General features: G+C 41.3%; 1 protein-coding gene across 1 annotated transcript in view; it reads right to left on the reverse strand.

The window, feature by feature from the left end:
- Positions 1-998: 998 nt before the first annotated feature.
- LOC311102000 (roundabout homolog 1-like) overlaps positions 999-13,129 on the reverse strand; it is a gene marked incomplete at its 3' end in the record, with an annotated part of 517,698 nt that continues 505,567 nt past the window's right edge. The window contains exon 18 of the mRNA XM_084143224.1: positions 999-1,039. Coding sequence (XP_083999350.1) covers positions 999-1,039 — 41 coding nt within the window. The remainder of the gene's footprint in view (positions 1,040-13,129) is intronic.

The raw sequence follows: 13,129 nt of genomic DNA on the forward strand, positions 1-13,129 counted from the left end.
TGTCAAATTGCGTCCTTCACATCTACCCTCAGTCTTCCCTGTCCCAGCTCTGTCTAATTGGTCCTTCACATCTACCCTCAGTCTCTCCCTGTCCACAGCTCTGTCTAATTGGTCCTTCACATCTACCCTCAGTCTCTCCCTGTCCACAGCTCTGTCTAATTGGTCCTTCACATCTACCCTCAGTCTCTCCCTGTCCACAGCTCTGTCTAATGGTCCTTCACATCTACCCTCAGTCTCTCCCTGTCCACAGCTCTGTCTAATTGGTCCTTCACATCTACCCTCAGTCTCTCCTGTCCACAGCTCTGTCTAATTGGTCATTCACATCTACCCTCAGTCTCTCCCTGTCCACAGCTCTGTCTAATTGGTCCTTCACATCTACCCTCAGTCTCTCCCTGTCCACAGCTCTGTCTAATTGGTCATTCACATCTACCCTCAGTCTCTCCCTGTCCACATCTCTGTCTAATGTCCTTCACATCTACCCTCAGTCTCTCCCTGTCCCCAGCTCTGTCTAATGGTCATTCACATCTACCTCAGTCTCTCCCTGTCCACAGCTCTGTCTAATTGGTCTTCACATCTACCCTCAGTCTCTCCTGTCCACAGCTCTGTCTAATTGGTCATGTGACTAGCGATGTGTCATCCTCGTAAATCCCATCAGAGGCAGAGAGGCGGGCAGCAGCAGTCCTTCGATTGAAGTCCCCACCAGTTTTAACAGCTTCTTAGTAGCACGGATGGCACGGCACCGGCTCGATCCTCTTTAAGCGTTTACCTCTGAATGCCTACACCACTTTGTAGAACCTTTAACCTCACTGCTCCCTTTAGTTTGGCTGTGTCCTTTTAACCAAAGAGTGTGTCTTCTGACTGACTGAGTAGAATGACTGCTAGGGCTGTTCAGGCCATCTGTGTGTAACTCAGTGAGTGCAGTCTTGCATTGAAAGGTGGAAAAATTAACAGTTATGAGATTTTATAGAGAAGGCACTATGAAATTGAGTAAAGTGTTATCAAGAGTTCTTACCTGTAGGAGTGAAGGTAAAGGATGGCACTGTAGGTCCAAGCAGAGGCACAAGGGGAAAGAGAGAGAAAAACACCATTAACATAAAAAAAGCAGCACGTATATTTCTCTTGAATCCAATGAGCTACACACAACAGGGTTCCCTTCACTCCACACTGTTAAAATGAAGTGCTTTGTAACTCCAACACTAGTTGCAACTGAGCTGCCACCAACTTGAAGGAGACGAAACCTTAACTTTGCTGGAGTACTGAAACACATCATCCTGAGGATGTTTTGAAACATGACACGGTGTGTTGTAACACCGTCTAATCATTTATTTATGGATCTGATCATTTGCCAGTTTAACACATTTTGAGAGGCATTGTTGAGCACAGTGCTCAATCAACCAGCAGTAACTGGCGGTTTTACAGCCAGCATTGCAGGATACTGTATTTGCCTCTACCATTAAAAGTTCTGTGAATGGGTTGTCTCATCATTGAAGATCATTTTGCCTGACGGTTTTGATATCCGTTCATCATGATCCATTACACCTCATGCCACAACAAGCTGCTTAATACTAATAAAGAAGTATACTTTTCTTTCTTCAAACATGCATGACGGAGTCCATACAAATAATCTTGGCTCCTGGTCTCTGTCCACGCATTTCAAGGCTGCATTGAAACAATGACTTATCAACGACCCAAGACCAGCTCTGTTAATCCCTACCATTGTGACAATGAGTTGTCATAATATTGCATCAAATGTACATTATCCTAGGGGCGTTGGCAGACACAATGTAAGTAACTTAATTTATGTCCCCTTAATTGCCCTGAATACCTCTGTTGATCCTAGAGCTATTGTATGCAGCAATCATGAGCCTATGAACCAGAGTTATACTGTTAGCACTGAGGTGGTGTGCCCTACTAGGAAGACCACTGTGTGCAGCTCACCCTGCACTATCAGCGCCAATATAAATAACATGAGTAAGTCTACTTCTGATAAGCTTCCCTGTAAAGCATTAAAAACAATCAAGTATCCCAGAAAAGTGCAAAAAAATTGCCCATATTAACATACAGTGAGGGAAAAAAAGTTTTTGATCCCCTGCTGATTTTGTACGTTTGCCCACTGACAAAGAAATGATCAGTCTATAATTTTAATGGTAGGTTTATTTGAACAGTGAGAGACAAAATAACAAAAAAAAAAGCATGTCAAAAATGTTATAAATTGATTTGCATTTTAATGAGGGAAATAAGTATTTGACCCCCTCTCAATCAGAAATATTTCTGGCTCCCAGGTGTCTTTTATACAGGTAAAGAGCTGAGATTAGGCGCACACTCTTAAAGGGAGTGCTCCTAATCTCAGCTTGTTACCTGTATAAAAGACACCTGCCCACAGAAGCAATCAATCAATCAGATTCCAAACTCTCCACCATGGCCAAGACCAAAGAGCTCTCCAAGGATGTCAGGGACAAGATTATAGACCTACACAAGGCTGGAATGGGCTACAAGACCATCGCCAGGCAGCTTGGTGAGTAGGTGACAACAGTTGGTGCGATTATTCGCAAATGGAAGAAACACAAAATAACTATCAATCTCCCTCGGCCTGGGGCTCCATGCAAGATCTCACCTTGTGGAGTTGCAATGATCATGAGAACGGTGAGGAATCAGCCCAGAACTACACAGGAGGATCTTGTCAATGATCTCAAGGCAGCTGGGACCATAGTCACCAAGAAAACAATTGGTAACACACTACTCCGTGAAGAACTGAAATCCTGCAGCGCACGCAAGGTCCCCCTGCTCAAGAAAGCACATATACAGGCCCGTCTGAAGTTTGCCAATGAACATCTGAATGATTCAGAGGAGAACTGGGTGACAGTGCTGTGGTCAGATGAGACCAAAATCGAGCTCTTTGGCATCAACTCAACTCGACGTGTTTGGAGGAGGAGGAATGCTGCCTATGACACCAAGAACACAATCCCCACCGTCAAACATGGAGGTGGAAACATTATGCTTTGGGGGTTTTTTCTGCTAAGGGGACAGGACAACTTCACCGCATCAAAGGGATGATGGACGGGGCCATGTACCGTCAAATCTTGGGTGAGAACCTCCTTCCCTCAGCCAGGGCATTGAAAATGGGTCGTGGATGGCTATTCCAGCATGACAATGACCCAAAACACACGGCCAAGGCAACAAAGGAGTGGCACAAGAAGAAGCACATTAAGGTCCTGGAGTGACCTTAATCCCATAGAAAATCTGTGGAGGGAGCTGAAGGCTCGAGTTGCCAAACGTCAGCCTCGAAACCTTAATGACTTGGAGAAGATCTGCAAAGAGGAGTGGAACAAAATCCCTCCTGAGATGTGTGCAAACCTGGTGGCCAACTACAAGAAACGTCTGACCTATGTGATTGCCAACAAGGGTTTTGCCACCAAGTACTAAGTCATGTTTTGCAGAGGGGTCAAATACTTATTTCCCTCATTAAAATGCAAATCAATTCATAACATTTTTGACATGCATTTTTCTAGATTTTATTGTTGTTATTCTGTCTCTCACTGTTCAAATAAACCATTAAAATTATAGACTGATCATGTCTTTGTCAGTGGGCAAATGTACAAAATCAGCTGGGGATCAAAAACTTTTTTCCCTCACTGTATGCAGCCTGAGAAACAAGGTCCATGAAGTCAATAATTTGCTTGTAACAGATGACATTCATATTCTGACAATCCCTGAAACTTACTTAGATAATACCTTTGATGATACAGTGGTAGCAATACATGGTTATAACATCTACCGAAAAGACAGAAATGCCAACAGAGGTGGTGTTGCGGTCTATATTCAGAACCACATTCCTGTAAAGCTTAGAGACGATCTAATGTTATATACTGTTGAAGTAATATGGCTACAGGTTCTTCTGCCTCACCTAAAGCCCATTCTTGTGGGAAGCTGCTATAGACCACCAAGTGCTAACAGTCAGTATCTGGATAATATGTGTGAAATGCTTGATAATGTATGTGATATCAACAGACAAGTATATTTTCTGGGAGATTTAAATATTGGCTGGCTCTCATCAAGCTGCCCACTCAAGAAAAAACATCAAACTGTAACCAGTGCCTGCAACCTGGTTCAGGTTGTCAGTCAACCTACCAGGGTATTTACAAACAGCACAGGAATTAAATCATCAACATGTATTGATCACATCTTTACTAATGTTGTAGAAATTTGCTTCAAAGCAGTGTCCAAATCCATAGGACATAGTGACCACAATATAGTAGCCATATCTAGGAAAACCAAAGTTCCAAAGGCTGGGCATAATATAGTGTATAAGAGGTCATACAATAAGTTTTCTAATAAGCACGAACCAATTAAGAAAATGACTGTAAAAACTGATAAATCCCCTTGGATTGATGAGGAATTGGAAAATTGTATGGTTGAGAGGGATGAGGCAAAAGGTATGACAAATAAGTCTGGCAGCCCAACTGATTGGCAAACGTACTGCAAATTAAGAAATCATGTGACTAAACTAAATAAAAATAAACTATACTATGAAACAAAATTAAATTATATAAAGAATGATAGTAAAAAGCTTTGGAGCACCTTAAATGAAATTTTGGGGAAAAAGGCAAACTCGGCTCCATCATTCATTGAATCAGATGGCTCATTCATCACAAAACCCACTGATATTGCCAACTACTTTAATGACTTAATCATTGGCAAGATAATCAAATGCTGACACTACACATCCAAGTGACTTGCGAAAGTATTCACCCCCTTGGCATTTTTCCTATTTTGTTGCCTTACAACCTGGAATTAAAATGGATTTTTTGGGGGGTTTGAATCATTTGATTTACACAACATGCCTACCACTTTGAATATGCAAAATATGTTTTATTGTGAAACAAACAAGAAATAAGACAAAAAAACTGAAAACTAGAGCATGCATTTCTATTCACCCCCCCAAAGTCAATACTTTGTAGAACCACCTTTTGCAGCAATTACAGCTGCAAGTCTCTTGCGGTATGTCTCTATAAGCTCGGCACATCTAGCCACTGGGATTTTTGCCCATTCTTCAAGGAAAAACTGCTCCAGCTCCTTCAAGCTGGATGGGTTCCGCTGGTGTACAGCAATCTTTAAGTCATACCACAGATTCTCAATTGGATTGAGGTCTGGGCTTTGACTAGGCCATTCCAAGACATTTAAATGTTTCCCCTTAAACCACTCAAGTGTTGCTTTAGCAGTATGCTTAGGGTCATTGTCCTGCTGGAAGGTGAACCTCCGTCCCAGTCTCAAATCTCTGGAAGACTGAAACAGGTTTCCGTCAAGAATTTCCCTGTATTTAGCGCCATCCATCATTCCTTCAATTCTGACCAGTTTCCCAGTCCCCACAGCATGATGCTGCCACCATCATGCTTCACTGTGGGGATGGTGTTCTTGGGGTGATGAGAGGTGTTGGGTTTGCCCCAGACATAGTGTTTTCCTTGATGGCCAAAAAGCTCAATTTTAGTCTCATCTGACCAGAGTACCTTCTTCCATATGTTTTGGGAGTCTCCCACATGGCATTCTGGTGAACACCAAACGTGTTTGCTTATAGTTTTGGTGGCCGGCCCTCTCTTGGCAGGTTTGTTGTGGTGCCATATTCTTTCAATTTTTTTATAATGGATTTAATGGTGCTCCGTTGGATGTTCAAAGTTTCGGATATTTCTACATAACCCAACCCTGATCTGTACTTCTCCACAAATTTGTCCCTGACCTGTTTGGAGCGCTCCTTGGTCTTCATGGTGCCGATTGCTTGGTGTGCCCCTTGCTTACTTGTGTTGCAGACTCTGGGGCCTTTCAGAACAGATTTATATATACTGAGATCATGTGACAGATCATGTGACACTTAGATTGCACACAGGTTGACTTTATTTAACAAATTCTGTGACTTCTGAAGGTAATTGGTTGCACCAGATCTTATTTAGTGGCTTCATACATATGCACGCACCACTTTTCCATTATTTATTTTTTAGAATGTTTTTAAACAAGTTATTTTTTTCATTTCACTAATTTGGACTATTTTGTGTATGTCCATTACATGAAATCGAAATAAAAATCCATTTAAATTACAGGTTGTAATGCAACAAAACAGGAAAAAAGCCAAGGGGGATGAATACTTTTGCAAGGCACTGTATATCTGACTAAATTATGAAAGACAAGAATTGTACTTTTGAATTCCGTAAAGTCAGTTTGGAAGATGTGAAAAAATAATTGTTGTCTATCAACAATGACAAGCCACCAGGGTTTGACAATCTGGATGGAAAATTACTGAGGACAATAGCGGACGATATTGCCACTCCTATTTGCCACATCTTCAATTTAAGCCTACTAGAAAGTGTGTGCCCTCAGGCCTGGAGGGAAGTTAAAGTCATTCCGCTACCCAAGAATAGTAAATCCCCCTTTACTGGCTCAAATAGCCGACCAATCAGCCTGTTACCAACCCTTAGTAAACTTCTGGAAAAAATTGTGTTTGACCAGATACAATGCTATTTCACAGTAAACAAACTGACAACAGACTTTCAGCACACATATAGGGAAGGACATCTAGACTACTTTTCAGTAGTGTGGTTAGGTGCCACAAAGAGGGACTTGGGAAAATTGCAGTTGGCTCAGAACAGGGCAGCACGGCTGGCCCTTAAAAGTATAATATAATATAATATGCCATTTAGCAGACGCTTTTATCCAAAGCGACTTACAGTCATGCGTGCATACATTTTTGTGTATGGGTGGTCCCGGGGATCGAACCCACTACCTTGGCGTTACAAGCGCCGTGCTCTACCAGCTGAGCTACAGAGGACCACAAAAGTACACGGAGAGCTAACATTAATGACATGCATGTCAATCTCTTGTGGCTCAAAGTGGAAGAGAGACTTCATCACTACTTGTTTTTGTAATAGGTGTTGACAAGCTGAATGTACCGAGCTGTCTGTTTAAAATACTAGCACACAGCTCAGACACCCATGCATACCCCACAAGACATGCCACCAGAGGTCTCTTCACAGTCCCCAAGTCCAGAACAGACTATGGGAGGCGCATAGTACTAAATAGAGCCATGACTACATGGAACTCTATTCCACATCAGGTAACTGTTGCAAGCAGTAGAATCAGATTTTTTTTTTTAAACAGGTAAAAATACACCTTATGGAACAAAGGGGACTGTGAAGAGACACACACAAAAGGTACAGACACATGCATATGCACACATTGTGATATTGTTGTATGGTGGTATTAAACATTTTGTATTGTAGATATGTAGTGGTGTAATAATGTTATATGATGTACTGTTTTATCTTTTGTTTTATATGTAATGTAAGTGCTTCAATATGTTTGGACCCCAGGAAGAGTAGCTGCTGCCTTGGCAGCAGCTAATGGGGATCCCTAATAAAAACAAGTACAAAACCACAACATTGTGTAAAATAATCATACAATCTAAAAATGTAGAATTACCTACAATCCTCTAAAAACAGAGCCACTGTGGCAAGACATTGCAAGGAGATTAAAACCAGACTTCAAATTAGTTCAATTACTCAATTTTCTCGATCTTTGGTTATCCGCTTATAAAATATACTTACATTTTGAGAAACATATTAAGTTGATTTATTTGTAATTTTTTTGGGGTCAAATAAAAATGAACAAATCATTGAAATTAATTTAATACATTTTTATTAAGTACATCTTGGTTGTTTTTTGAGTCCATTTCAATTCACCCCAGAATCATTTTGGACAGTGTGGCTGTGTGGTTGAGTTTGTAAAAATCCAATGAAATGTACCATCTTACTGCCCCAGAAGTCAGGGGTCCAATTCCCACATCCATCTGTCCCACTTTCACTCCTTCTCTGTCTCCTCCTGTTTCTATTCTGTCTAAATAAAGCAATGAAAAAATGGTGGAATTCACAAAATGTATTCTCCCTTATCATCAACCAATACTTAGGCTATTCAACATGGCCTACAAACAATACTCCATAATGTCAAAGTGGAATTACAGTGGGGAGAACAAGTATTTGATACACTGCCGATTTTGCAGGTTTTGCTACTTACAAAGCATTTGTCATTTTTATCATTTGTATTGTCATTTTTATCATAGGCACACTTCAACTGTGAGAGACGGAATCTAAAACAAAAATCCAGAAAATCACATTGTATGGTTTTTAAGTTATTAATTTGCATTTTATTGCATGACATACGTATTTGATCACCTACCAACCAGTAAGAATTCCGGCTCTCACAGACCTGTTTTTTTTTAAGAAGCCCTCCTGTTCTCCACTCATTACCTGTATTAACTGCACCTGTTTGAACTCGTTACCTGTATAAAAGACACCTGTCCACACACTCAATCAAACAGACTCCAACCTCTCCACACTGGCCAAGACCAGAGAGCTGTGTAAGGACATCAGGGATAAAATTGTAGACCTGCACAAGGCTGGGATGGGCTACAGGACAATAGGCAAGCAGCTTGGTGAGAAGGCAACAACTGTTGGTGCAATTATTAGAAAATGGAAGAAGTTCAAGATGACGGTCAATCACCCTCGGTCTGGGGCTCAATGCAAGATCTCACCTCGTGGGGCATCAATGATCATGAGGAAGGTGAGGGATCAGCCCTAGAACTACATGGCAGGACCTGGTCAATGACCTGAAGAGAGCTGGGACCACAGTCTCAAAGAAAACCATTAGTAACACACTACGCCGTCATGGATTAAAGTCCTGCAGCGCACGCAAGGTCCCCCTGCTCAAGCCAGCGCATGTCCAGGCCTGTCTGAAGTTTGCCAATGACCATCTGGATGATCCAGAGGAGGAATGGGAGAAGGTCATGTGGTCTGATGAGACAAAAATAGAGCTTTTTGGTCTAAAATCCACTCGCCGTGTTTGGAGGAAGAAGGAGGATGAGTACAACCCCAAGAACACCATCCCAACCGTGAAGCATGGAGGTGGAAACATCATTCTTTGGGGATGCTTTTCTGCAAAGGGGACAGGACGACTGCACCGTATTGAGGGGAGGATGGATGGGGCCATGTATCGCAAGATCTTAGCATTGAAGATGGGTCGTGGCTGGGTCTTCCAGCATGACAACGACCCGAAACACACAGCCAGGGCGTGTGTTGCCTAGCCAGTCTCCAGACCTGAACCCAATAGAACATCTTTGGAGGGAGCTGAAAGTCCATATTTACCAGCGACAGCCCCGAAACCTGAAGGATCTGGAGAAGGTCTGTATGGAGGAGTGGGCCAAAATCCCTGCTGCAGTGTGTGCAAACCTGGTCAAGACCTACAGGAAACGTATGATCTCTGTAATTGCAAACAAAGGTTTCTGTACCAAATATTAAGTTCTGCTTTTCTGATGTATCAAATACTTATGTCATGCAATAAAATGCAAATTAATTACTTAAAAATCATACAATGTGATTTTCTGGATTTTTGTTTTAGATTCCGTCTCTCACAGTTGAAGTGTACCTATAATAAAAATTACAGACCTCTACATGCTTTGTAAGTAGGAAAACCTGCAAAATCGGCAGTGTATCAAATACTTGTTCTCCCCACTGTATGTTTTTAGACATTTTAACAAATGAATTTAAAATGTAAAACTGAAATGTCTTGAGTCAATAAGTACTGGAGAATGGATCAACAGCATTGTAGTTACTCCACAATACTTACCTAACTGACAGAGTGAAAAGAAGGAAGCCTGTACAGAATAAAAATATTCCAAAACATGCATCCTGTTTGCAACAAGGCACTATAGTAATACAGCAAAATGTATGGCGAATAAATTATTTTTTTGTCCTGAATACAAAGTGTTATGTTTGCGGTAAATCCAATGCAATACATTAATGAGTACAACTCTCCACATATTTCTAAGCAAAGTGGTGGCTGCATCATGTTATGGGTAGGCTTGTAATCATTAAGGGCTGGGGAGTTTTTCAGGAAATAAATAAATAAACAGAATGGAGCTAAGCAAAGGCAAAATCCAAGAGGAAAACCTGGTTCAGTCTGCTTTCCACCCGACACTGGGGGATAAATACAACTTTCAACAGGACAATAACCTAAACCACAAGGCCAAATATACACTGGAGTTGCTTACCAAGAAGACAGTGAATGTTCCTGAGTGGCCGAGTTACAGTTTTGATTTAAATCTACTTGAAAATCTATGGCAAGAACAGGAAATGGTTGTCTAGCAATGATCAACAACCAATTTGACAGAGCTAGAAGAATTTTGAAAATAATAATGGGCAAATATTGCACAATCCAGTTGTGGAAAGCTCATAGAAACTTTCCCAGAAAGACAGCTGTAATCGCTGCCAAAGGTGCTTCTACAAAGTATTGATTCAGGGCTGTGAATACTTAAGTAAATTAGATATTTCTGTATTTCATTTTCAATAAAATTGCAAAAATGTCAAAAAATATGTTTTCACTTTGTCATTATGGGGTATTGTGTGTAGATGGGTGAGACATGTTTTATCTATTTAGAATTCAGGATGTAAGACAACAAAATGTGGAATAAGTCAAGGGGTGTGAATACTTTCTGAAGGCACATTAGCTATAACTGAGGCACAGCTGTCCTCACTTCTTCATCTCCTTTTATTTATGTATACACAACCTTTCAAATGTTCCTTTAATGCCACAATTATCTCCTCTTGTGTGGATTCCTGCTCTGCTCCTCTTGAAGCTCAGAGAAGCCGAATAAATTGGTCCATTTGGAAGGTTTTATCTGTCTGCGGTTCGGCTTTGAAGAGGAGAGAGATCGACACTTGGCATGCGAGGTGCGAGGTGAGAAATATTAGCGAGATTGAAATAAATAAATCAAATTACCACAATGACATGAGACTGTCAGAGACAGCTTATTCACTGGTTGGATGAGACATCCTGGCAGTTGTACTTACAGTGGAGAAAAAAAGTATTTAGTCAGCCACCAATTGTGCAAGTTCTCCCACTTAAAAAGATGAGAGAGGCCTGTAATTTTCATCATAGGTACACGTCAACTATGACAGACAAAATGAGAAAAAGAAAATCCAGAAAATCACATTGTAGGATTTTTTATGAATTTATTTGCAAATTATGGTGGAAAATAATTATTTGGTCAATAACAAAAGTTTCTCAATACTTTGTTATATACCCTTTGTTGGCAATGACACAGGTCAAACGTTTTCTGTAAGTCTTCACAAGGTTTTCACACACTGTTGCTGGTATTTTGGCCCATTCCTCCATGCAGATCTCCTCTAGAGCAGTGATGTTTTGGGGCTGTCGCTGGGCAACACGGACTTTCAACTCCCTCCAAAGATTTTCTATGGGGTTGAGATCTGGAGACTGGCTAGGCCACTCCAGGACCTTGAAATGCTTCTTACGAAGCCACTCCTTCGTTGCCCGGGCAGTGTGTTTGGGATCATTGTCATGCTGAAAGACCCAGCCACGTTTCATCTTCAATGCCCTTGCTGATGGAAGGAGGTTTTCACTCAAAATCTCACGATACATGGCCCCATTCATTCTTTCCTTTACACAGATCAGTCGTCCTGGTCCCTTTGCAGAAAAACAGCCCCAAAGCATAATGTTTCCACCCCCATGCTTCACAGTAGGTATGGTGTTCTTTGGATGCAACTCAGCATTCTTTGTCCTCCGAACACGACGAGTTGAGTTTTTACAAAAAAAATATATTTTGGTTTCATCTGACCATATGTCATTCTCCCAATCCTCTTCTGGATCATCCAAATGCACTCTAGCAAACTTCAGACGGGCCTGGACATGTACTGGCTTAAGCAGGGGGACATGTCTGGCACTGCAGGATTTGAGTCCCTGGCGCCGTAGTGTGTTACTGATGGTAGGCTTTATTACTTTTGAGTGTGACTGTTTGAGGTTGTGGACAGGTGTCTTTTATACTGATAACAAGTTCAAACAGGTGCCATTAATACAGGTAACGAGTGGAGGATGGAGGAGCCTCTTAAAGAAGAAGTTACAGGTTTGTGAGAGCCAGAAATCTTGCTTGTTTGTAGGTGACCAAATACTTACTTTCCACCATAATTTGCAAATAAATTCATTAAAAATCCTACAATGTGATTTTCTGGATTTTTTTTTCTCAATTTGTCTGTCATAGTTGACTATGATGAAAATTACAGGCCTCTCTCATCTTTTTAAGTGGGAGAACTTGCACAATTGGTGGCTGACTAAATACTTTTTTCCCCCAGTGTATGTCACACAGACCCACACACACACACGCACTAACAAACACAGGCACACACACACACACACAAAGACGCACGCACACAAAGACGCACGCGCACACACACACACACACACACACACACACACTCCTCTATCTCCTCTTACAACTCCAATTCAACACACTTCACCCTGAGTGCAGCTTGTTGCTTCATGTGGTTATACTCTTCTTCTTCTCAAAACATTATTGGTCACCAGTTCCAACAAAGACCATGGCCTCTTCTTGTTTTAGAGAGCAGAAAGAGGAGTTTGAGAGAGAGAGAGAGAGAGAGAGAGAGAGAGAGAGAGAGAGAGAGAGAGAGAGTGAGAGAGAGACATATTTGCCTACTGTGCCCACATGAGCTCTGAGAGTTAGAGTTAATGTGAGGAAACACTGACGCACTGCTTGGCTCCTCTGGAAGAAAAGGAAGGGGTCCTTAATGGTACAATGATTTCTTTACTATTATTCTACAATGTATAAAATAGTAAAAATAAAGAAAAACCCTTGAAACTTTTGACCGGTAGCATATATTAAATATATGTACTACACTGTTGGAATGTTGCAGTCAGAATGACTGCTGATTGGCTCAAACTGGGGTCCCTCGAGGCTCTGCTTTTCTAGTGTTAAAAGCCTTGTATGTGGGCATAGTATGTGGGCATTGCTTTATTTTGAACATACCACACAACCCTTTTCCATGAAGATCACCAACCCTGTGACCTCAGCATCAGTCTCACCATAGCAACACAGAGTAGAACTTAAATTACACTAGCACACGACGTAGTCAACATCCAACATATACACAGAGACCTTAGTCCTTATGCAAATCAAGGCCTCTGCTGTAAATTCTAAGTCTATAGAGATACCAAACTCTGTTATGTTCGCTATAAACCCACATGCATGTTCAACCATGATAGAGCTCTAAGGTATATACCA

This window comes from Coregonus lavaretus (assembly GCF_964263955.1).
Source record: "Coregonus lavaretus genome assembly, chromosome: 26".
Lineage (NCBI taxonomy): Eukaryota > Metazoa > Chordata > Actinopteri > Salmoniformes > Salmonidae > Coregonus > Coregonus lavaretus.